General features: G+C 39.3%; 1 protein-coding gene across 4 annotated transcripts in view; it reads right to left on the reverse strand.

Moving 5' to 3' along the window:
- Positions 1-27,274, reverse strand: part of NDST4 (N-deacetylase and N-sulfotransferase 4) — a 107,787-nt gene that overhangs the window by 55,967 nt on the left and 24,546 nt on the right. For all 4 annotated transcript variants that reach the window (XR_006165691.1, XM_033007708.2, XM_033007697.2 and 1 more), the window contains exon 3: positions 4,610-4,697. Coding sequence is in view for 3 of the 4 variants with exons in the window: in XM_033007708.2 (XP_032863599.1) it covers positions 4,610-4,697 (88 nt within the window). In the remaining variant the exon portion in view is untranslated. The remainder of the gene's footprint in view (positions 1-4,609; positions 4,698-27,274) is intronic.

Here is a 27,274-nt window from a genome sequence, read left to right on the forward strand (position 1 = left end):
AGCTACCTCATTATTGACCTCCATAAATTGAAATCTGATAATTTCTGGTAAAGTGTGAAACAAGTTTGCAATAGTTTCAAAATATTAGGTGGAAAACATGAAGCTGTAGGGACAAAGGGGTTCCAGATGCGGTTTCCTGTGGTTTGGCATCCAACTTTTTTGTCAGATTTAATCTTGAAGTAAAACCAACAAAAACTCCTGTGTTAGTGAAGAGTATCTGCTGCAGGCAGAAGCAAAAACGTGTGGTTATAACAAAGAAAACCTTTGATTTGAGAAATGATACAATGCTTGTTCCACTATCTGCAGACATACATCTGCAGTGCTTTTTCAAATTGGAAAGGCAAAGTTACATTTTAGTAACTACACCCTCAAATTGCTCAACAATATTCAGTTTCTTCTTATTCCTTTACCATTTAAATGCTTTTGTTTAGCTTCAGTCAAAGAAAAAGTTGTCAAAATCAGTCTGCTGATGCAAACATAGATTTCTTGTCTTCTTACAAGTCTTTCAATGTTTTGCAGAGCTCACTGGAAGAAAATGCTCCCTGGATGTCACTGTTTACTTCTGTGACACGAGGCAGGAACATACAGAGATGGCTGTTTGGTGCGTGCACTTCAGCTCTTTATTTTTATTTTTCACTTCTGCAGTGGTTTTTGAAGAACACTGCTACACAAGGAGAGCATTGCTTTGAAACGTTCTCTTCATGTCACTGGATCAATTCACTCCCCTCTTTGCAGCGCTCTGCAAGTTCTAAGAAAGTTGCTCCCGCTGATGGGAGTGCTGCTGGAAAAAGAAAACAACCTTGTTTCCTAGGTAATTCCTTATTGAAAAAAAAAGAACCGATAGCTGCTTCCTCTGTGAATATCTGCTCCTTTGTGCAAAACTTCTGTATACTGCATCCATTGAATGACTGCGCTCTTGTTTTTTGGGGGATGTGGTTCACTTGCAGCCACCCAGGCACATGGAAGGGAAATGTGATTGGGGGAGGAAACTTAACACAGGCTTTCAAAATAGGACAGAAGAGAAAGGGATAGGAATTTGTGAAGCCATTGAAGATCTCTTTGGCAACCCAAAGATAGAAAACTGAAGGTAGCATTGAAGAGGAAAATGTGGATATTTGACATATCTAAAGTGTTACAATAATTTGACAAAAGATTTAGGTCAAAGTATAATTTAGTGCCTTATTAACATTTGAAATCGAGTATGGTTCTAGAAAAGTCATTATTGCAAACTCTATTTTAAAATCCTATGATTTTTTATCCAAACAAGTCCTATTTTTTCCTACCAATTTATTTGTAAATTTAGATACAACTAATCAAGCTTTACACTTTTTTTTTTTTTTTCTCTAACAAAAAATCAAACAAAATAAAGCATAACATTTTCCAGTGTAAACTGAAACAACCTCACCCTGTAGTGGCAGAGCTGAAATGGAAAGGTTGGAAGTTTAGCATTTGGTAGTGGTGGTGTTTTTGACGATAATATTCTTTACAAGCCTTTACAAAGAGTGTTGTTTGATATTATATCTTCTAAAGAAACATTATTTCAAAAAAATCTTATGCAAAGGTTTAATGGAGCACTTGATGAGTGCTTATATACTTTAAATATTTTTGCCCAATCCCTTATTTGGAGTATTGGAGGCAAAACAAGGGATTTTGAGGTTTTAATTTCTTGTACAATCAACACTATTTATGCAACTTTCTATCTTCATTTTAATGTGAAATATGAAAAATGCAGTACACCTACAATCAAGGACGTGAACATATATCTGATTTAGGATGCAGTATGAACTTTACACAGGTAGGAAATAATTCAAAGTTTCTTTGCGCATAATAAATAATTCCATAGTTTAAAGCTACAACCGCATTTTAGAGGCCTCTTTTGAGCCTAAAACTGAAACAAAGTTTGAAGTTGCTGTCAATAATCTTATAAATCTTAAATGCAAATCCTGAGAACATCTTACTTTCTATTGCCACAGCATGAACAAGTAGAAGTGTTTGCTACAACTGCATAACTAATACGGTGTATTCAGTTTTTTGCTAATAGTGTTATGTCTACAGTACATAGTTTACCTTACCAGTGTCACAGAAGGGAAGGTGGTGGAGGTGGTGAGATGATGAGCAGTGAGGCTGTGTCAGCTACTGTACTTGTGAGCAGGCATGCCAGCTAGAGTTGGTAATGGTAGTACAGATGTCAGCAACATCTTTTGATGAAAATTTGTAACTGTTTAATTTGCCAACACATTGCCACACTCATCTCCCTCTTGTACTTTTAAAACGATACAAGTTTTGGAAAGGAGAGCAAAATCACACATTAAGGAAGTCAATAAGGCACAGCACTTGCAGTGCTTCAAAAAGCCATGTTGAGTCTCTGATAGTAAAAACCCCTCCGGGTAAACAAGCCACATTTACAGTCATTAAAGAATATATTTCCATGGTTTATTTATAAGGAGTCAATAACGTGTATATTGCATGGAGAATACTTTGAAATCTTTCCACTAAGCTATGACAAAACATCACCACCAACCTGTAAATGAAACGTTCACTTAAAAACTCAGATGCATCACTGGGTACAAGTAGCAGCAGGTCCCTTAATGGAGGCAATGACATCCTTCAACTCATTAAGTAGTTCTATGCTATTTTTGTGAGCCTTGAGAGCCTTAGAAGGACAGGCACATGTGCACATTCTCCGATTTTCTCTCTCTGCAGCAATAGCACATCTTAAATTGGTCAGCATTATATCAGCTGGGCAAGAAAACCCATGACAACAATGGAGGTTGTTGGGACGAACGAAGAAAAAAAAATGATTGGCAGGTCAGGGATTTGGTTTTGTAGAAAGGCTGCATGTTTTGTGCCAGCCACTGTTCGGTATGTCATGGTATTTATAATAAATTATGTCTTTCTTCACTTCCTTCCCTCCTTGAATTGCCTTTCTCTGCAGTGGACACTTTAATGACTGATACCAGCTTTACTCTGTAGATGGCCACAACCAAGCAGCATCCTACTTTAGAGCTGCTCAGAGCCTTGGGCAATTTTTCTTTATTTTGCTGTATTACCTGTGTGTCCAATTAATCTCCAGAAGGAATAACGACACAGGCAGGTCGAGATGAAGTGAGGAGAATACTGAAGTTCTGTCTCCGAAGTTGCTCTCTAATCACAGGTCTGCCACTGGCTTGTTATATGACTCCAGGCAAGTAATTCCATCTCTCTCTACCTCTCATTTTTCTCAGGCTCTCCAGCCTATATATTTAGTCTGTAAGGTTTCCTGGGCAGCAGTTGCTTAGCATTATGTGCTTACACAAGGGGAAAACAGCCTGGACTTCGAAGGTGACAGTGATACAAATATATAATTTTGGTTCCCTTCTCTCTACTCATCCCTCAAATGCTTCCTCATCTCCCCTTCTCCCAGGGACCTCTGTATTCTCCTAATGAATGGGTGGTGAAACGGAGACGTAAGAGCCGGGTAAGCTCATCTGTTTGGTGTTTGAATACCAGCAATGGAAAGGGGAGCACTGCTTCGCCTACACTGAGAGGGGTGACCTGCCTTACTCCACGGCTACCTCATGTCCTGCGATGGCTGGGACTGTGTTGTTCCCAGCTTTAAAACTTACCCCCTTGCTGCTGCAATGCCTCCTCCTCCGCTCCAGATAAGCTTCTCATCTTTCCCTATCATCACGCAGTGAGTGTCACTAGATGTGGCTGAATGGGTTGACAGCTGAGGATTTTGGAGCTGGTCTTCAAAGGTGGGAAGGGTATGGGGTTTGGAAAGGAGAAGGACAGGAGGTGTCTCCTCTGAAGTGAGTTGCTGAATACGTCTTTTTTTTTGCCTTAGCAGTACTAGGGAGCAGCATGGCTCAGTGGCAACAGAGGGAAGCCTGGGTGGAGGTGCAGCAAAGTGTTAAGGAGAAGGCAAAGGAGGAGGAAATAAAATAAAATTAAAAAAAAAAAAAAAAAAAAAAAAAAAGAAGGGCATTATGCTGTGGAGAAATAGAGCAAAAGAAAGAAAGGAGTTGTGAGGAGGAGGAGGAGGAGATGTAAAAGCGCCTAATCTTCCACAGAAACACTGCAAGCGTGCAACTTGTTACTGCATAGAATGTGAAAGGAACATGGTTTCAATACAAATTTCTTTTCATCTTGTTTTTCCTTTTATCATCTCTCCTGATTTTCAGACCACTGAGATTACCTTTACAGTCCTAAGAAAATCTTGTGCATCTCAATCAAACGCTTCTGCCTCTTCAGAGTTTACAAGACATGATTTTTCCACTCTTTTATATTTCATCATATCTGTTATACTTGAAAAACCTTAGTATGTCTTTTGTGGAATTGTAGAGATTTTAACAGTTGCTTTTCCTCCTTTATAACACTAAGATTCACTATCACAGACCTTTCAGAGAAGCACCAAGGGCATCTATGTGTCCCTGAGAAGCTCATCTGTAGCGTAGCTTTGCCCCTTTGGACACTGAATTAGACACTGGATGCTAAAACGGTGGAGCGTGTATTTCCCACTGCTCCACTGATCCAACATGTTATTTAAAAAGGGCATGTTTAAAGCTAGGTTTAAAATCCTGTCACCTATTTAAGTGCAGCTACCTGAGATCATGAAGTTCCTTCTTACCTGTGTGGTAAAATTTTCCTGAAAATCCAAGGTTGAAGGTAAAATTTGCAACCTGAGTGCGCAGTAAATTTTGAGTCTCTAGTAAAGCCTGAAATAAATAAGAAATTAACATGTATTTAGAAAAAATAATACTAATTTTTGGAATGCCTCATTTTAAAAGTTGTGTCCAACTGAGGAGATACAAAAAAGAAGATATTTTAAAATGTTTCACATTTTATTTTGGGGTCATTCTTTTTTATAAGACTATTCAGTGAGCTTATTTTGTTCCATCAGAGTTCAGTGGCCTAGGAGTGATAGTGAAGTACCTAAGTACCAAAGTAGGTGATGGTTCTGTAACTCAGACCGAGATACTATACAGTTTGCAGTGATCTATGACAGGACTTGAATCCAGCCATTCAGAGGCAACAATATGCTAAATCACTGTCACCCATGTTTTAGGTTATTAACAAAACTTGATAGAATGTGCTTAAACCCCAATGTAATATTAGGAATAGTGTTTGCCATCCAGATGTGGAGGCGTTGGGATTTACTTACCTGCAGAAACATTTTTGATTGTGTCTAAATACCGAATTCAGGCTTAAATGTGAATCATCAAAACTCCAGTTTTGATCTATGGTAGAAGTAGTGTCCAAGTCAGAAATTAAATCCCTGTTTATTCTTATTCTGTCCTCCAAGCAAAAGATAAGAGCAATCTAAATGGAATGGAGGAAAAAGGTATTGCTTATAGAAGAAATAGATGTAGTCTTGGTCACCTATCTGTTTTTTCTTGGACATATTTCCAACCACTAGAGAAAGACAAAAGATGGTTCAACCTGCATGAGCTATCTACATTTACTGTTAGTTGTCAACTCTGCACTGCTTCTAAAGATAGTCCTTGCTGCACAGATATCTGTCTGCTTTCAATCACCAGCCCACATAATTTGGACGTGCTACATATGTGAGATGGATAGTGCATTTATCTCCCTATTGGTCTTGCCAATGGTGAATGGGTTATAAGCTCTATTTTCATCAATTTTCCATGTCTCCATTATGTGGCTCTTGAGAACTTTTCCCATTATCTATTAATAACATTTCTATTGATTGAATGTTCATGTTCTTGCGCAGTTCAAAGACAAAATGAATGCAGTGGTTTACACACAGTCCGAGTCCAGCTAATGTTTCCTTTCATTTGAAAAAATTGCATTTTGTATGGTCATTAGTAATTTCACTTAACATTACCGGAAAATAGCTTTAGCTTTTTGCTCAACCCACTGGTCTAATTTAAAAAACAACATCAACAACAACAAAAAACTCTTCTTGTGACCGTAAACCAAAAGTAATGCCAGTCCAGCGTAAATGTTGATACCAGGGTTTAAGCAGCTGAGGTGGATACTGATGGCTCGTGCAGTCCTAGTCCAGAGCAGAGCCGAACTAAACAGAGCAGGTTTCTGTGGTCTCATGATTTATCATATTTCTTTGCACTGCAAAGGGTTGGGAGGCACTGTCAGCATTTGCTGTAGGACATCACCTCCTTCAAGTTACCGACTCCCTCCTAATTACGCAGATATTTGGGCACCGTGCATATTGGAGCACAAGCCTCTTCTGAAGCATCATTTGCTAACAGCCCCCTTCTAAAGAGGCATCATTCGGGTACCAGGCAGCTCAGGAGTGTAATACAAGAGGCTGTCAGACAGTGTGCATCTGCCTTCATTTTTTAAATAGAAATGTTCATTGGGTGTTAAGGAAGGTGTAAAACAAAGGTAGTGATTATCGGCTGCAACAGTCACCAAGCAAGTTCCTTTCCTTGCTAAAGGAAATAAAGTAATCTAATGACAGTAAATCTTGTGCTTTAGCATTAAATATTAAGACAGCAGTATGGTTTCCAGCCTATCTTGCCAGACATTTAATAAATTGATTATTTCAATCCTGTGACAATTTCACATGTGGGACTATATTTAGATAATATATAACAACTAAATGTTCACTAAAATGTAAAACCTTAGAGATCAATGCCACTGTTAGCTACGGCATTGAGGAAAATCCTCAGTTGGTAAAACCTGGCACTAAATTGAAACCATTGAAGTCACAAGCATAGGATCTGAGTCATTATATTTTAGAACATGATTTTCTAAGCTATCTAGAGCATTTTATATATGTTGAGAAAGACTGATGGGCTGAGCAAAATCAATTCAATTTTCCTTTGAGGAAAGAACATCTTGAGAAATTATCATCACTTAACATATAGTATAAGAAGGTACATGAAACAAACATCATTATATCACTTCAATTTTTCTCTCTGATTTCCCTCATACTCACGTCTCAATAAGATGACAGAAGTGCAGGATAGGCAGAAGCCTTCCAGTCCAGTAAGGTCTCATTAAAAACTGAGCTAGGATTAAGATATAAATCCTGTAACCTGCAGTGTGTCAAGCATTTTTCTCTGTCTAAAGGGCAAATCTGTCACTCAAACTGGATTTGGCTTGGTCCTAAGGACTTTTTTATTGCAATTTCCATATATGCATATTAATTCATAGAATATGCAGCTAAACTTCCTTTTCATGACCTCACCCAATTTTAATACTAAGAAGATGTTGTCGGCTAAGTCAGCCCAAAATTTAGTTGTCTGTTCATAGAGGGGAGGTTAACGTCTTCCACATCCTTAATATAAAAACGCCCCGATCTCTGTTTAGGTGATTAGGGTCTGTCCGTCTTATTTTTAATACGTATATATTCCAAAAAAATTGCTAATGACTCCTACTGCCTTCACAGGTAATTTTGCACAGTAAATAAGAAGAACTTCTGTCTCCTGTAGGCACAGACCTTAATGGCATGCAGCACAGAGAAGGGCCGTGGCGGGAGGGGTGCAGACATCTTCCTCCCATCCCTGTCTTGGTGCTCTCCCGGGAGGGTGAAGCCCCTCTTGGTGCGCCTGTCCGTGAGCACCCACGGCTGCTGGGGCAGTGCTCCCACTCCTGCGTGGCGCAGGGTGGCGGGGCCGCCCAGCCCCGGCCTCCCGTGACAGAAACCTTTCCGGGACTTGCGCAGCCTTCGCGCTAGGCCGAGGGTGGTTATCTGGTTGCGAAGGGGGTTGCGGGAAGGAGAGAGGCTGATGTATTTGGACGGCGGGAAATCCAGGTGCAAACACAGCTCTTCACACTGTGCTGTCCCCAGCTCCCCCTGGCAGCCCTCCTTCCCTGGGGGCTCCCCCGTCCCTGTCCCGACCCCATCTCCGCTCCATGCTGGCCTTCCCTGAGGCAGAAACGGTAGACGCTGCCCACAGCTTCAGCAGAAGGGAAATTTACACAGAGGAACATGGATTTAAAAAAAAAAAAAAAAAAAAAAAAAAAAAAGCATGACAAACCTTATTTTGTAGAGAAGATTTTTCTCCTGGATGTTTCACCTGACCACCACAGTATTTAAATTCTATCTGCCAGTGTGTGTCTCCTCCTCAGAGTCAGTGGGATTACTTTTTTTTTTTTTCTCTGAGTACTGCGGCTTAAAAGAACTGTAAGTGGAGGAAAGCTACTTGCATGTGAAAATAGAATTAGCATTCCCCCTTGAACTCATAAGGGTGTGTTAAAGCAACAGCTGGAACTCACTGTTGCTTTATTTTTGGACAGTTAAATAGATCATGCCAAGTAATTATCATTCTCCAAGGAAAGAACCATGGAGCACAGCTGCACATGGACAAACAGGCATGTCTCGGTGCCAGGCTAAGCAAACAGAGGTTTTTTTAAGGTAACCCAAGCTTTCAAACTCAAAACCTTAACTGTCTGGAATCTCTCAAAAGTCGTGGGTTTCATTTTATTAATTGATTATTTGCTTTGTCAATGAGGCTTCCCTCTGTGACATCCACAAGATACAGGCTCTTCTTTATATTGTATTTACATTCAGCAGTCTTTTACATTAATCCATATAATTACCTTCTGTAGATTTGAAGTTGCTGTGTCTTTATTCTTCATAATTGGTGCATCTATTAAGAAGAAGTGATATTTTCCTACAATGTCCTTGTTAATTATAAATCTATCCTTCATTTACATAATAAACTTTTTGGGGCAATTTCTGCAGTAACATTTCATGCCTAATAGGAAGCAATTTGCTTTCCTTTATTAAGTACATTAAAACTTCATGCCCCAGACATCATTGACTGTAAACATTTGATTCTGCTCAAATTTAATGCACCAAGGCATTTTGCTCTGCCATATTAGGTTTATTTATGTGCTATGTTCTGGATTGTTAGCTGCTAATGAGACTTCAGCTCTTATTGCTCTAAGGCCTGAACACTAACCTCATTTTAATGAGTTCATTATTTGCTGCCTTCTGAATGAGAGACAACAAATTTTCCTTTTAATTAAAGGTCAAAACACCTCTGGCTAAGGAAAGTGTAGAGGTTATCAAATCCTTAGAGAAGGTAAAAGAATGACTTTTTCTGATTTTGATGCCAAGCATGGGCAGGCCAGGCTGAGGTAGAAGGTGTTTCTCTAGGGGCTAAAACTCCAAATTTAAGCTAAGTGATAACAATGCTGAAACGTGGTACTAGTCTTCCCAAGACATTGTAAAAAAAAAAAAAAAAAAAAACCAAACCAAAACAAAACAAAAAACAACCCAAACCCCTGAAATTCAGCCAAAGTAATTAAAGAGGCTTTACTCCTAACCCAAAGGTCTGTGTGGATCAATACTGCTGCTAAAGCATGAGCCCTTCTTTGCATGTGCAATGATTTATAGGGTGCAGAGGACAGCTGCCAGATTAATTGAGCCAACAAAAGTGAATCTCATATTTCTTATCGGGGAAAGTGAGGCAGATGTGATCAATATTGGGGGGTGTTTGTAGTGAGACAGGTATATGTGTGTGTGCAAATGCACATAAAGGGAATTGGTGATCCCTTTCCTTGAAAATACAGAGTGGAAACCTTAGTCAAACCAAAAAAAATGATTAATTACAGGAATTAATACACAGATACTTGTCCTTTGTATAGGATTTTATATCTGGCCACCATCTTAAAGGCAGTATAACAAACACTGGTTCATGTGTGTCTCATTTGAGAAGCTGCTCACGTGGCAGGTAATAGCGGTAGAAGTAGGAAGTATATTTGGGAAAGAAGGGCCTGTGAGAACAGCTGGTGAAAACCTAAAATCTGGTTTTGGAGAAAAATCCTAACAGTCTGTGAAACAGACATTGTTGAGCATGAAAACTGAAATGGTCAAAATGTCCTTGTAACAGCTCTAAACATTATTTCTGCAGAACTGAACCAAATTCCTGACTCCTGCAGGTTGTTTCAGAGACCTTCCCAGAAGTCGCTGAACACGTCCGAGGGCATCAGGAGAAGCCTTGGAGGGACCCAAGGCTTGCAGGACTCAGCATTACCCCAGTGTGTAGCAGGAAGCCCAACATTCTATTTGGTTTCCTGCTCATACATGTGGCCTTCCAGAGGCAATGTTGTGAATGTGGATTTTGGGAACCAGCAAAAACTCAAGATCTTGGAGGTTCCTGTCTCTGTGGCAGGGATCTCTGTGGTCATGGTGCCCAGGGTCCCCAGCCTATTGGGCAGTCCACTGGGTAGAGCTGCCCAAGGAAACCTGATCCCAAGTTGCTACCTGGCCTGTCCATGAGGACTGCACAACGTGGAGGGCAGATGAGAAGCGATATAGTTCTTTACAGAGTTTGGAAGGAGATCAAGGGAAGGAGGGGAAGTCAGATATTTATACGTTTCAGTGTATCTATAATTTGCTGTCATCATGAATTATTTTATTTCCACAGGTTCATTCTAGGAAGTGCTGCTGGCGCAGGAGGATGTGCCAGTGTCTGGCATCCCAGGGTTACACGGCCAAGGTTGTGTTGCCCCATCACCATCTGAGGGATATGACTGAGAATCTTGTCAGAAATGGGCTAACTTGCTATTACTCAAAGTCATCATTCATTTGGGAATGGATCCTGATGCTGGGTAGTGATTCCACTGCTGAAGTTTTTTCTTTCTTTCATGTGTGTGCATAAAATATATACATGCTCACTATATACACACTACTATTTATTTATATTTACTGCAGATATAAAATAAGTGCAAATATGTAAATGTAGATGTTCTTTACAGTAAATCGTTTGATACATGATGTTTATAAATAGTGCTTAGTAAATAGGATGCTTGCCTGGGACAGGTTGCCCAGAGAGGCTGGGGAATCTTCTGTCCTTTGAGATATGATCTGATGTAACTTTGAAGTTAACTCTGCTTTGAGCAGGGGCTTAGGCTATATTACCTCCAGAAATCCCTTCCAACCAAAATTATTTTAAGATTTGATGAAAATCTTCCCTGTGTTTTTCACTTTAAGACAGTTTTCTCAGGCTTCTGTGGTACATGCTTGTTGTTAATACCAAGAAGTCTTTTAATGCATTTATTCGTTTTTGTTCCTAACATCTGTCCTTAATACTTTCGCAGTTATATAGCCCTGAGGTTCATTCCCAAGCTGTGTTATGCAGCAATTTGCTGGTGGTCTGTGGAAAGTTAGGGGACTACAAAGTAGTAGTTTTGCTCTTGATTTCCAGCTGGAAATTTGTAGAGAAAAAAATGCAAAGAATACTTTCAGTGGTGGTTTTTTCCACTGCAAGCAGCTGCTGCCAGGATGTGATTTCTGATTGCCTCTTCCTGCTCCTGCTTCCTCCCTGAAATCTATGCTAGGAAAAAAATCTGACAATGCCTGATGTGGTCTTGGAAATCTTCAAAGTCAGCGCAATCTTCTTAAGACTATCATGAAATAGTAATAATCACAGTAACGGTCATAATGATAGTACGAAGTAGGTAATCACTGTTTTCCTGATAGGAAAACTGAATTAAAAAAAAAAAAGTGATATCTAGCCTGACATCACTGACAGGGTTACTGCAAGACCAGGACTCCAGGTTTCTTAGTTTCAGCTTTTGGTTTGGAGCACAAATTTCTGCTATAAGGGGGACAATCAAACCATCTGTATGTGCACCTCTTAAAACACAATTCAGTGAGGAATTTATAAACCCAGTGAAGCTGAGTCATTGATTTCTGTGTAGTGAGGATTTCAGCTGACTTCAAATGCTTATGGTGGAATTTTAATAGAAAGTTCTTTAATATTACGGTGTAGGAATTATAAAGAATTCACATTATTGACTTACTGGGTAGATTTTGAAAGGAGTTTAGGGGTTAAAGTTAGTCAAATCCTTAATGGGATTTTGAAATCACTCATACAATTTACCCTGTGACAAAACTGATTTGAATAACCATTAACCAGGCCCCGGATCAATGGGCAACTGTCCGCCCTCACAGATTTACATTCCCTCTTAAGACACGTTTCACCCAGAGCGTTATACAAGGAGTGCAATTCCCAGTGTGGGCTGCAGCCCACTCGCCACACCCGGCCATTGCCCTGCCTTCCTGAGTTATGGGACTTCACTTCTTTTTGTATTTATTTCTGTGAAGTACTATGCTAATCTATAGTGCCATATAAATAATTAATAGTAAGGTCTCTGATGGTGCTGAACACAGCCAGCTCTGTCTGCAGATCTATTTTTTATTATAGAGCTATTACTTGAGTCTGTTCAGCATTTCCCTCAAGTAGCTGTCTTAGTGTGAGGTCTGAGAGGATACGTGTGTTTATTTGGAGCAAGAAAAAAGTCATGTTTCGAGCTTATATGTAATATGTTTATTGCAGACAGAAGAATTTATTCTTCCTTTATGAGTGGAATACCCAATTTATCAGCTCTACTTCTGCTGCTATTTTGTAACTCTCTCTGAAAGTCAGAAAACTGTCAGGACTCTGACTGCATTTAATTCGGCACAGAGGAATGCATCTGATCCAGTAAAAGTTCAGCTAGTTTTAGCTAAATTAGATGAATGGTCTGGTATTGCACCAAATTTACTAGCTACTCATGACTAACAGGCTAAGAACATCACTTGGGAATTCAGAAGGTGGCTTTCGGGTAAGGAGAGATGATGCTATGACAGTGACACAGATATCCCAGCAGTGAGAGGGCACTGCGTCCAACCACACATCTGTGGGTGCAGGCAAGTAAATAGCCATGGCAATTGTTCAATTCTCTCTTCTTGGAAAAAGGAATTCATAGCCACCCATCTTGTACTTGTTAAACGATCCAGCAACAGAAATCTCAAATGAACACAAAGGGACAGTCTAAGAGGGCAAGAAGTATAAATTAAAAATAAAAAGCAGGGTTTACTTTAACCAGGGCCACATAGATGAGTAAATGCAATTGTTTCCAGTTCTCCAGCAGTATCTGGCTGGGGAAGATCAAGGGCATTAGGCACAGCTGTGAGCAACCACAGGACCTGCTGCTGGTGCCATAGGAGCAGGGTATGGCTGCAGTGGTTACCTGCTAGCAGTGATTGCTGTTCTGTGACAGTGGTATCTGCTGAAAAGATTTACAGCCTATCTGGGAAATCACTGAGGCTCTTTAATAAAAATGACTACTGATTCTGAAGGATTTTTTAGGAATACTAACCAAATCTGCTGACAAACCCTGGAAGGGGAAAAACCAGCACATGCCCAAGCAGCGGGGACAGGAGCTGGTGGCAGTTTCAGCTGGACAGTGAAGGGGCTTAGAACTTACTTCTTATTGATTCTGTTTTTTCAAAAGCTTAAGCATTTTCAGCAAAAGAAATCTATTAAGGAAAGGCTATTCAGCCTTGGAAATCAGGAGAAGATAATCTGCCAGCTGTAGATGAAAGATTTTTGTTCCAGTTTTTAAAACAAGCAACATGAACAGGGATGTGTAGTCTAATTTAAATAGCTTTCCCATCTTCTCCCAGGCCACCCGCCCACTCAACAGACAACTGTGGTAAGTATTTTGCTCTGAATGAGATTACAAGACAGGTACAGTGTCCTTGAAAGGTCATGGCCCCTCCTTCCTTGTTTGTAATGTGATAGCAACATCAACATCAGCAACGTCTCAACTGTTTATCGTTTGAGCCAGAATTTAATGGCTGTAGTAATAGCTCAGCTTTCTGGGAAGGAACTAGGTGCTGTCCATCAATCTTTCCTCCTCCTATTGTTGCAGACCATGCTGAAAATATGCTGAAATGTGAGATTTCCCCACTATCTCTATCTCTTAATCTGTTCAGGTGCAATGACGTAGTTGCCTCCAAGCAGATTCAATAAAGGCAGCCCTTCATTAAGAAATGCTTATGTGAAAAATAGGTCAAGTTTGCAACTTTGTCTGCTGGTTCCTTCTCCCTTAGGACATAAGGGTCTATTTGCCTTGTACCTGGATCTACCTCCGAACTGGGGTCCCATACTTTCCCACCTCAGACTCTGACTTCACGACAGACCTCAGTGGCAGGATGATTCCCCATTGCTAAGATGGTTTCTCCTGCCTGTAGCCTGCACCCAACACAGGCTTGGCATGAAAGTTTGGAGAAGGAGCTGGTCCGTGCTTTCCCCAGTGTGGAGGCAGCCAGTCCCGCTGCGTGGTGTGCCGTGAGAGCCTTCCCCTTGCCCAGACAAATGTTCCAATCCTTCATGGACATGAAGGCTGTTTCTTTTTGCAGTTTGATAATTTTGCTGGCTGTTGCCTTGGGAGGGCTGAGTACAGCCTTGCACTGTATTCTGCTGTTTTCTACTCCTTTCAGAGCCTGTGTAGTCTCTAAAGAGCAAAAAGCCTAAGCTCCCATGCTCCCTATGGCTGCAGTTCTGCTCAGCCAGTACAAGGAGAGAAGAGGTGCTTCTTACATCTTGCCCCATACCCACGTCCACACAGCAGGTGGGGTTTGTCTGTCTGTCATTCTGTTGGAGTGCTAGCATGAGGGAGCCCAGAAAGGCAGAGGCAGAACCATCATCTAGATCTGATCAATCACCAAAAAAAAAACCACCTTAAAATAAGTATTGAACGGGAAAAACATCTTGAGGCTTTAGAGGGACAATGTAAAGATTTAAAATAGTATGTTAATAAAAAATTCATGTTCAGCAATAGCGATCCCATTGCAGCAAACTGTATTGGTGTCAGTCATTGTGCTGCATGCAACTAATAGTAAAACACAGAGACTGGTATTCACAGTTCCTCCCAAGTAATGTTTGGGCTGTGCCAAAAAAAAGATCAAAGTCTCCCCTTCTTTTGTATAATACAAATACATAGTAAAGGACAGGTAACATTAACAATCGCATTTTCTTTTAGTTGTATATGCTATCTTTCTTGTTTCTTGATTGTTCGGAAAACCCCAACAACAAAAAACCCCTAACTTGTTATAGGTGGACACTCAGTTGCTATAAATTATTTAAGGACTGGACTAATGGAGGCTACCTTACTTATCTTCTTTAATTTATGGATTTGGATGTACTAAGGTTTAATCAGAGTGGTTTTCTGTTCCTTTACTGCCCTTGGAAATCATTTACTTGGGTAACCTTGTCATAAAAATAAAAATTGCTTAAAATTCTCATCATGGACCCGTATCTCAAAATTCTGAACTCCTACCAGCAATCTCAAATTTCTACTTTAAATTTACTGCTTTAAAACTAACTGATGTATATGCTTTGTGGTGGAATTAAGCTTCTTTTAAAACTCAGATTCAATCATAAAGGAGAGATTGGAACAGAGGTGATATATTCAAAATCCAGGTCTGTCCTTCAGTTTTCAGAATGCGTGTGTTTGCACGATGATGGATATAACTAGTGGCTTTAAGAGGGTACCTCCATATGTTTAAATGAAGAGTTTCTAAAGCTTCTGGACTGGGAGGGGGGAACAAGGAAACCACAGAAGTTGCTAATTTCTCTGTTCCTGTTTCTGCTGTCAGCAGTAAAAAATGGGAATGTCCAAAATATCCAAATGCAGAAGGATAGAGCAGAAACATGTCTCTTCCCTAGCAGTTTTTTATCTGTGAAAAGATATTTTTAAACTCATAGGCTCTGTGTGCAGGCTTTTCCAACCTTGTTGTCTTTCTTATCATTAACTGCTATTTTTCCTTATACCTCCTTCTGAAGTACGTAATGGGAAACTCAAATCATTCACTCAAATCGTTTCTACATACCTTTCACATTTCTATCAGCTATATACCAGCCATGTCTGTGGTCTATTTTTTTCCCCTTTGCAAGTCTGTCTGTTGCCCACCCTCTCTGTAAAAATCAGAAACCAGCTAGTCTAAGTTGAGGGGATACCGAGGAGCACACAAGAATCATAGAATTGTTTACATTGGAAAAGCCCCTTAAGATCATCATGTCTAGCCATTAACCCAAGACTGCCAACTCTACCACTAAACCATGTCCCTAAGCACCACATCTTTTAAATACCTTCAACAGGTAGAAGAAGACACACCTAGTCACACTGCAAGTCAGAGCATACCTTGCAGTTAAGTGCTAAAAATATTTTCTTGTATTTTGGGGGGGGCAAAGTAAAAAATGCCTCGAGATTGAGCAAGGGCTGTACTTTAAATTATTGTGGAATATTTCTTGACCGAGTTACAAGTAACATACCCATAGCACACAGTCTCCTTTACATTTACTTCCAATGATCTAAGAATGCTTCTATTTTACAGAAAGCGCAAATTCTAGTTCTTCACTCCGTTAGATTTATAGGTCCCCTTTTATCCTCAGTGGATTGCAATTAGACAACTAACTGCAATCTGCAAAAAGTATAACTGTGCTGGAAGTGGAGTCCCTAAAATTGATTAGGGTCACAGAAATCTGTGTCAATGCAAGATTTTTCTTTGATCTTGGGCAAAGGGATGGCTTGCTAGGAAACTCCTATCACCCAGCTTTCCCTGGTGGTGTTGTGAAGACTTCCATGTTTTCATCAGTTATTTTGAAAACTGGAGTTTGCAAAGTCTTGATGAGCAAGGATGTGCTTTAAAAATCACTAGGATTAAGTGTTGCTTTTTGATATTTTAGAGATGTTTGATACTTCTATAGCAGAGCTTAACTTTTTTGACCCTTATTCCTCCTTTGTGACGCTGTCTTGCATTATCTAGGCAGCTCACTTCAGTGTTTTGATAGTGTTTATTAACTGGAATTGGAAATTTCCGTAAAATTAAAAGGCAATTGCAAGGCAAATGTTCTTGTTTACACCACGCTCATCTCTTTTTACCAGAGGTCAGACTGCTTCTTCCACCCCCACGGATTAAAGGGAGATAAAGCTTATTTTGTCTTTGAGAATCGGTTCAAAATTCCTGTCCCAGAAAATCCTCTTGCTTGCCACTGCTTTATTATCCTTACCCATACTTGAAGACAGCATAGTGAGTTGTCCAGCGAAGGAAGCTGGAAGATCCAAAGCAAAATGACAACACCCTTGTTAAGTATATACTCAATTCTCTTGAATGGAAACATCAAAGACCAGTATGTTCTCCAATAAAACCAAGCCAGATCACCAAATGAGTCTGACAAATTTGAAATCAACAATTTCAGAAGCTTCAGTAGGTTATTTTTTTTTTCAAAGAACTCAGTAATTTTGGGTAAAACTGAGAACAAATCTCTTCAAGATCCAGAGGAAATGCTTCAGGTCATATATGTATGGTTAAAATGTATCACCCTACCTTTCCAAAAAGGGAGAAAATTATACTCAGAGCAAAACTGAAGTACTGCCCTTCTTCAGATCACTCTGGATTAGAGACTTGAAAAAACCTTAAACCTGTATCCTTGAGAAATTCAAGCAGTACGACGTAATTGTCAAAAAGTGTGAAGTCTTTCAGGCCTTCCAGTGACTTCCTAGGAAGGAAACTTCTGATAACAGGGAGCCCTTCTACCTGGCACCACAACCCGAGGCAGAGCCAGGGACAGCACATAAGTCCAGGCTTCTGCTGGTTGTGACAGATGAAGCTGATGCCCAGATCACCGTAAAGAGTTTCTATGCCTTGTGTTATTTAGGATGTTGCACCAAATTAACTCAATGGTCCCCTCTGGTTTTCCCAGCTTAATCCTGTGTAGGTGCTAGTGGCAAGCCAGCCCATCCCAAGCTCTGGAAAAGGCCCTGAGCAAGGACAGTAGCTGCTCTCTCACCCCATCAGTGGGAGGTCTGGCAGGGAACTCCAGCCATCAGAGATAAAAAGAGGTTTGGGGTGAAGTTCGTACCATCTGATCGAGCCCATCCCTTTCTAGGTACTGCTAAATCATTCCGGGCAAGGATGACTTATCTCCAGGGCTTCTAAAACTGCTTCTGACAAACAACCTTTTTTTGGTATTGGAATGCACTGAATTTCTTCAAGCATCGTTCGTCTGTGAAGTATTTCCTGTTAGAAAGGTATGCTCATACTCTTTTTAAGCTCTTCATCCCTGCTTTTCTAAATTACACAAGATGAATACTGCACTATGGCGCAAGTACACTAAGTGAATTATTTGGGAGAGTAAACATTTCTAGCAAGAATTTTTTAATCAGAGAGTGTTTACTGATGTCTTTTACAACATATATTTTGGCTGCTTGGAAGAGAATGGGAACATAATTTTGGAATTGCTTATTCTTTTCCCCAATTTATCAGTTGTATGAGAACACATTCTCATGGTATATGGAGCCTTCCATAGGGAGTAGTTTTTGGTGAAAGATTCAGCCCACACGCTGGAAGAAGGGTATGACTTCCAAACATAATAATGTCTGATTACAGTAATAAATCAGTGTTTCTAATGTTTGTGATCCTTTTGTAAGTCTCGCAACAGTTTAAATTTGGGGGTTTTCTCTGTTCTCACAGGTATGAGAAAAACAGCTGTCAATCTTTATGGTAAATAAGTTTCTAACGCTGAAGGACAGTGAAGAAAGCTAAGCTCTCCAGCACATTAAATTCTTGGAGAGTATTATCTCAGAAAACAAATGATGTACAGAAAGATTGGGGGGGTGGGGGGTGGGGTGGGGTGTAGAAAGCGGGGGGGTTTTGTTTGTTTGTTTGAAAAATATTCCTATTTGAAAGCCATTCACATACATATTGGTGTCAGGCAGAAAGTAGCATTACTGATTCTGTTAACTTTTAAAACTACTTGCTTTTGATCTTAGTCATTACAGGTAGTACTTTTCTCTCTAAATATTCCCATTGAAAACTGTGTAGCTACTTGCAGTGTAAAGTAAGAATCCATGTAACTTATCATCATTAAACTGAGAAAAATATATTCAGCAAAGCATCAACCTTTTAATTATAGGTGTTACACTAAATTTCCACTAATTTCTGAAGTGAGAGGTTCTATTACTCTCCTAGCCGTGGGGGAGTGCCATAATTTTATTTTATATGGGAATAGCTGTTTAAAAATCATAAATACTGGATTGTTCTGATAGGTTTTACTTGGCTAATGCTCTGCTACCCAAATGGGTTTATTTGACAAGGTGTACATTCAAATCCTGAAAAGAATTTACAACTGTAAGATGAGAAATAGCTAAAAGATAGGTGTTTTTTTTTGCCATTGTGGGAAATCTTTCTTGTTCTTCAAGCTCTTCTATGGGCTCTGCATTACCCCTTCTTTGCCCCCTCTCTCCTCCGCTGGGGTTTAGCACACCTCAAACCTTTGCCATCTGAGTCTATAGCACCAGCAACCAGCCACTGAAATTACTACACCCAGAATATTTCTATATGATGAGTATCAGCTTGGTTTAATCAGTTTAATGGCAGAAGAATATTAGAAGACTGGTTTTAACTGTCCTACAGTGAGCTTTTTCCAGCCTTTTGCGTACATGTAGATCTACAGGCATATACCTGTGTCTATATATATTGAGATGAACTGTAGCTTTTCACATTTACAAGCTGGTTCTCTTACACTGGCATAGCACAGAATATTGCCCAATATAGCAACAGAGGAAAGCAAGGACAAGTACTTATGAAAGTACATGATTCAGCCAAAAATTTTCCCCCAGACACATTTAGTCAGTTAAATGGTTTCAAGTGATTTTACTCTAGCCTGGCGAGCGCTCAGAGGGTGTTCAGCCAGAACTGCACGGTCCTGTTGTACCCTCGTGTCAATGGATGGACTTTGTATTACTTTCAGAGAATGACCAGTGCAATATATGGGGGCTTGCTGGCCATTCCCCCCGCAGCGTGAACCATAACAATAATGGTAAAAGAGTAATAAATGCACTTTTCTAAAGACAGTTTCTTTTCCCCTATGATTTAGTCGACTGTAGTATCAGCTATCGACATGTGAGGGAAGAGAATGGAGTTTCCTTCATGAAATCTTGGAAGGAGAAACAAAGAGTAAGTTGAGCCTAGGTAATTTTACATCCACGTCTCAGCCAAGATCCTGATGTTTGGAAATTTCTAAACCTCCCTTCGGCCTCCTCCTAAACTCCTGACATCGATGTGTTTATCAGCAACTCAAAATGTTTCCTTATATTAGGCAAATAAATGACAAGGTGTCACTAGTCTGAGGCTTCGCCTCTTGTAGATGAGCTTTGAAACGTGCCTGCTGCCTGAAGGCTGAGTGTAAATCCCCTTTGGTCTTTAACACAGAGATGCTCTGAAACACCCACCTTGCAGTATTTACAGCAGTGATGGGTAGCTTTTATTTCTTGATAATGTACTGGCAGCATGTTCCCAGTTACAAGAGAAATAATAGCGAAAGCATATGGGAAACCTTATTCCCTTTCCTAATAACAAATACAGTGGAATTACACTTTATAATACCACAGACATATTTGTTTATGATGCACATAAATCTTGGGATATGTTACTAGGAAGACACATGCAGAGTTTTTTTATTAAAGAATTCACATTCTGCAGCTGAACCTCTTTTTTTAAAAAGAAATGCATTGTTATTATTAACCATGCAGAGTGTGCCTCAGCAGTTCACACTTATGCCTGGAGCACCATTAAAGATTTCCTAAATTAATAAGATTATAGAGCATTTAGTCTCTATTAATTATGGATACTTATAGATTAATGCTTATTTATCCATGTATATTCAATTAATTTCCAAACATTTGTGCTAATTTGTTGAAAAACCTATAGTAAATATTATTACAAAAGCCTTCAGTCTTCATAGCCCTTAGGGATTAAATATGATTGGAAAACAGGGAGCATAGCCCTGATCCGGGGTCTGCTTTGATCCTCATCCCTGGAGCCTCTCTCCCCTGTTCATTTGTCCCCCGCCACTCTGCTTTTTCCCAGTCCAATCTGCTGCCCGTGGCATCTTACAGCCCCTTTCCCATCTAAGATTCCTGCCTTTCTTTTCTCCTTGTGTTCTTGCAGCAAGAAAGCAGGCAGAGGTAGTGGGCCTGGCCCGTCTTCTTTGCTTATAGCTGTTTTATCTGTGCATATGGCTATAGCAGAGTGGGTGGGGGGAGCCCCCAGGCACCCCAGAGGTGGCCAGCTGTGACCTCCCCCCTCACCGAAGCCCTGAGATATCGGTTAGAGCAGCTCTTGCAGAGAATATTTTTGAGGTCCAACCCCCTTGATCTCGAAATCAGTGTCAAAACTTCTATTAACTAAAATGATCCTGCTCTTGGATGTATCTACACTGTTAAAGAGCAGGCTAATGTACAGAGCTACAGACTTCTGAGCAGTTTAAAAACCTAGGGAATAGAAAATTATGCTGAGATTTACCCTGTTAAAACAATTGGATCTCAACCAAAAAAGCACTTGTGCTTTCAAGAATCATTGACAGTTTTAAGAGCCAATATTTCATGAGTTTTGGGGAAGGCAAGCAAATATGGTATGCTGTCAAAAATGTGAATTCAAACATTCTTTATACTGCCTTTACTTGAAGGTCTGATGTTTTTGGGGGAAAAACAAAGGTCCTTGAGACCCATGACTTTAATTCAATCTGATTTAATTGAGGCAGGTGAAGTATAATATTGAGACAGCTTTTACAGATTGCTTAAATATTGTTATTTTGGATTTAATATGTAATGTAAAAGTTACATTAATAATTCTGGCTTTTACATAAAATGAAGAGGCAGTAAAAACCTGAAATACCCATTTCCTGGGATATTCTCATATTTAAAAAGTCTCTTAGCAGAGTGTGAATTATCTGCATGTTTTAATTTCTGGAAGATCAGCAATTCCAATGCTACGTTTAATTATGATATTTTGGATATTTTATTTTTTTTAATATTCTTCAAACTGCCCACTTTTCCTTCAGCCTGTCAGAGCAGATCAGCTGGCAGAATATAATTTTGTTTAAATCACATCCCAGTGGAACATTCTGCATTTAGTAAATCAACATTTTTCCATGTGAAACTGTTTCACTGGAGCAGACCAAGTTGATTGAGTAACAAGAATATAAACTTCATTTTCCCCTGCCTTGACACTTTGCTATCTTGGAAGATTTTTTCACCCATTTAGTCCAAGGATAAATGGCTAAACAGGTTGGAAGGAAGGAAAACCAAAATCATCACCTCTGATTCTTTGAATCTCACCATACCTTGGTCAGAAAGTATTGGGAAGTAGGTACTAGTTTTAATATATTTAATTTGTGATTTTAAGAAAAAAAAATGCAAAATTGCCAAATAAATGACTAGATCAATTAAAAAAATTAAACTCTCTAAGATTCAGCCTTTTCCAATCAGAAGTATTAAAAATAGCGTGGGTGTCGTGCTAGAGAAGCTGAGTGTATATCACACCATAGTTCCCACTTCTGTTTGGGTGTTGTCTGGTTGAAAACGTGAACAGATTAAAAGAGTGCTGGTGATATGAAGAAAGAACAAAAACACAGACAAAGAGTAAGATTTACAGATATTTAGAGAAACTCTCATGGCTTGGTAAATGGTATTTATAATCTGTGCTATAGAAGGGGAAAAAAATAATCATCTCTGGCTTTACTTCCTCAAGAAAACATCTTATCAGAGATTAACACTGTGGTGCTGTTTTGCTAATAGAGTATATTTGGGGATGGGGAGGCATTATTTTCTTTCAGGTGAAAGTTTAAACAGCCTGTCACTGGTTCTTCTTTTCTAAAATGAGCCAGAGGTGGGATAATGGCTTTACCACTTGAATTTAATGGCCTCAGAAAGGAACAGGCTATTCTAACCTTCACTAGCTTGTTGTAAATCTTACTGATAATTAAACAAAAAAGGAGATTTTTGCCTTTTTTAAAAAGAATCCAGGATTTAGGATACCCTGTCTCACAAAAAACAAATTAAGAAAAAAATCAGAGTTTCAGTCAACTTCAAGAATTTCAACTTGTTGAAACCACTTTTCTTCCCAGACCGTATCCGTCTATACGTTAACCTGTCCACAGAACAACGCTTGTGAGCTCTACAGACTTGGACGACAGACCTGGGTAAAACAAACTCTGGACACTAAACAGGCAAAGTTTGCTCTTAAAGAAACTCCCAGATATGAAGGACACCATGTTGCCCAATATTGCACCACATTGCCTTTCTGTGCCAACCTTAACTGGAAATACAAGAGCTTTTTATCATGTGCTATACTAATCAATGATAAATGCTAGAGTTTTAAATCAGAAAACTTTAATACATAGAACGTGCTGCAATAAATCAAATCCTAATGACTAAAAACATTGTTCAGAAAGCTCCAGAATGTTTTTACTAATACACTGGTTTGCAGGAAATGATGAATAACTTATCCTTTCATTTTCTTGTTCATTTTGAAAAAGAAATGCTATTAAGGTTAAAAAAAAATTGTTTTGTTTTGTTTTCATCCTGGCATTTCTCAAAAGAAATTCTTAACTTTCATAAAATATTCTGCATGAAATACTGTAACTATTAAAATTATAGTTTATCATATTTAATACCTCCATTACGAATTTAGAAATTTTGTCCACACAAAATGACATGTTTATATCCCTAAATAGTCTTATATAATATTATTATAATTGCCCGTGAGACCAAAAAATTCTTTTGTAGTTTTTTCTGAGAAATGTGTTAATAGCAATCAAAAATCATTTTTATGTAAGTATTGTAGAACTAACAAGGTTTTTTACAACGTCAGTAAAAACAAGAATGTGAAAGAAACACGATTTCAATAAATGAAAAGACACTTATACCGTAAGGTCCTATGCAGATGAATCTCATAAACAGAAACTTTGATTTTAGGACCACTGCATATTCTGGCACAGATAGAAGACTAATTGTACGGAGAAGTATTACTTTATTAGGACATGGTTTCCAGAATAAAAGGTTGCCATCAACATAAAAATGTAAAGTGTGTCTTTGTTGCTGTGGGTGATGATGCTCTATGGGCAGTAGTCCTCTAATTACTTTTGCTTCTTATCTCTAAAAAAATCTCAATAGAAACATTGCCTCATGCATTTGGCCCACAGGGAACAAAATTTTTATCGCTCTCATCTCTTGCATTTATGTAGTAAATGTGTTTGCTGCCTACAGAAAATGGGTACAGTTGGATACAAAGCTGTGCTACGTCCATGGACATCACTTGGAAAGGGTGCCACTGTGCATTCAGAACAGGTGCCGTGAAAGGGATGTGTAGACAGCAGCGCTAATAAATATATGGCCATTAAAGGCCGTGAGGTGAAAATGGAGGGTAAGCTAAAACTGGTGTTGGCACCCCACTACCAAACTGAGAACAGTCTGGCAATGAAGAAGCGGGGGGATTTACTGGAGAACCTCGCTGCTGCTAGCACATATCTGGCAGTAAATAAACGGGAGCACTCCCAACCTGGCAAATGAGGAATCTGCACCAGCAGCAAAAACCCGTGAAAGAACTGGGTCTCTCTGTGAGGGGGTTCAAAGGAGTGGGGCAGGAAATGGTGACCTCTGCAAATGGAATTGGGGTGCCCTGCTTAGCAAAATGGGGGGGTTGCGTTTGAGAAGTGTCAACCTCTAACCCCTGGCAGGTGCTTCTAGGCATGTATGCAGCACATAGCAAAAAAATAAAGTGATCTCATAAAATTCCTAAGCCAGGGGGCTCTGGTAGTCTGTGGAAAGTGAAGATTTTTCAGGAACGTCCCAGTGCTATGGTGTCCATATTTCCACTGTTTTGTAAATTCACGTGAGTATGGGCGAAGTTCCATGGGTGCTGCAAACTGCTAGCCCTAAATAACATCAGCACTGTGGTGTGTCTTGGTACAAATTTTCCCAGTCAACCCTGCTATGAAAACAATGAAGGTAATTGAAAAAGAGTTTTGTATTTATGGCTGTGAGCGCTGCCCTGCTGTCTGAGCACATAGAATAAGGACACTGACAGTGGTGTGCACCTGTAACATGGGCTGTGGTCATGGAGAACAATGCAGTCTCACACCTATTTCTGGTCCAGTTTCCTATATATTTGGCAATGGCATAAAAAAACACCCTAGAATCAGCTGAAACAATAATGTGTACTGGAACCTGTCAATAAGATGGATGGATCAGCATTCAGTACTGCTGGAGCAGTGCTAACGTGGTGTGCACAGAGGTTAGACTTATTCAGGAGGTTGACATCTGGTGAGTCAACCACCTGCAGTTTCTTACCATCACCCTTTGAAAGCCCAAGCAATGCTGCATTGCCACAGGGTCTGGTATAAAGCAAGAGACTGATAGACACCATTTGGTGCCCAAGACTCCCAAATGCGTACCTGTTCACAGGAGCTGGCATTGTGGCTGTGATAGCTGTACCTACAAGACTTTCTGAGAGATCCGTTCAACAATAGCCAATAATGAAGGGTTTACCCATCAATTGCCATTGGTGCTCTTGGTTTTAAGCTGGAGAGCCTTGATTTGTAACTCCACAAAGGGTTGGAGAGTTGCCATGCCAATGGTCATAGGTCAAAAACTGACCATCAGGTCAAACCAGTCGGCATCTGATGGAAAACCACAATGCATCATATAGTGTTTTATTACAGCTTGTGCTTTCACAGCAATCCCTGAATGGTTTGCGTGATTTTATCTTCTTTTGCTTGGACAGTCACCAGAATATTATCTGGTGACATAAACATAAAAGGCAGGATGATTGTCCCATTAAATTTGATTCTTTGTGTGTGTGCTTATGATCATTGCAAAAATACCCAAGGAACTCTGATTCTGATGCACAGACATCCCCTTCAGCAGTGAAATAACTGTATCTAACTGCCACAATTTCAAATATTCAATGAAATAATTTTTTTTTTTGTTTATTTATTAAAGTAGCTACACACAGACCATATGAAATTTCCTAAATAAAACAGTTTCTTGAGAAGTGAACTTCTTCGGATGAATCAATGTGTTTGTATGCAAAGCACTATTCTCCGACAAACCCTGCTGAAAGAAATATATGACTCATTCTAAATATTCCAAGCTATGCATGACTCATGTTGAATGATAGAGTCAGAAGGTCATTTGTTCTTATGTCTCTGTGAAAGTATTTTGACTCTGTATATGTCCAGAGGAAAACGAAACACTTATGAAAATTGTCCAGCCCTTCAGGGATAGCCTAAATCTTCCCGTAGATGAATGAAGAGCTCACTAGAAACAATGGTCACATCCTAGATTTTAACCAAAGGTATTTCTTTCTGAAATGAAGCAGGAAGTTTAGCTTGAAGGTTATCTTACTTTCTGGTATTGTAATCTGCGTACCGTTTAGAAGTTTTGTAGTTCCACGCACTGGCATGTGATGTTTACCTTCAGGAATGATAGTTAATAGACAGTATCCGTCTACTAGAAAGTAATTTTGCACTTTAGAGGAACATCAAGCTCAGCGTTTGAGGCACAGCTCTTGCTAGACTCTTATTCTGCCCTCTGTATAAACTGGAATTTGGTAACTTTTACCTAAAAGCCTTCACATTATTCTGCCTGTACAGAAAGAATACAGGTGGAGATGTATAATGTTAGAAACAAAAGTATGAATTGAAGGGGTCTATGGCCATATTCACAGAAGATACAAAGAAGATCACAAGATTTAATTTATGTGAATGTATGCATAGAGGGGTGTGTGTGTGTGTGTGTATATATATATACACACACACATAGATAAACAGATATATATGTTTAAGAATTTGAAACCAGACATAGACAAAGATTTGCTTTCATACTACCTTATGATACAGAGGTAGGCAGAAAGTGCCTAATTAATCATTGCTAAATATTTTGTTTCAAAATTCTCCTTTTCTCTTTGAGATTTTCTCTATTACCTCATCTGTTTGTCCATCCTTCCGTCTATTCACCTTTTTTCTGAGTGTTGCCATTTTCAATCATTTGAATAATATCAATAATACTAAACTGAGCTATTTCTCTAAGTGTTGTCTCTTCTGCTCACATTTGGATGACAGAGACATATTTAAAGTTACTTAAGTAACACTGCTACTAAAGTAACTACATTATAAATGGCAGTCATGGTAATGTGTTTATTTCTGCATCAAGTGCTTTTATGGCATTAATTATGACTGCTCCTTAAGTCTGCATTGGCTAGCTTTTCTATAAATGTATTTGATCATTTCATAGAGTGTTATTTTTCTATACAGGAAGCAATTGTTATTGCTCCTTTTTAACTAATATGCATTGGTTTAAAGCTCAGGTTAATGTAGGCTTTTTGAGAGGTTGATATAAAGCAGACATTTTCTTTGGCTTCTACGGATTTCCTAAATGTTATGAAAATTATTTAAATTAAATTAAATGAAAATAAATTAATTAGAGTACCACGTATAGCCTGGAAATATACTCCAGTATGATACAAACTATAATTTCATAATTAATTTGGAGAAAGGATTTGAGAAATCAGTACAGTTCCAGCAAGTTAATGGAAGCATAGACAAGGAATGTGCCACAAGGCAGTGATGCTGAGCACAGGCTGTGAGCACTAGATATTTCTGAATTAGACCTGTAACTAAAAACCCTTGCCTTTTCTACACTTTAAAATGTATTGTGCTGTTTTTTAAAATTTCAGAAT

Source organism: Tyto alba, unplaced genomic scaffold (assembly GCF_018691265.1).
Source record: "Tyto alba isolate M040663 unplaced genomic scaffold, T.alba_DEE_v4.0 Super-Scaffold_23, whole genome shotgun sequence".
Classification (NCBI taxonomy): Eukaryota; Metazoa; Chordata; class Aves; order Strigiformes; family Tytonidae; genus Tyto; species Tyto alba.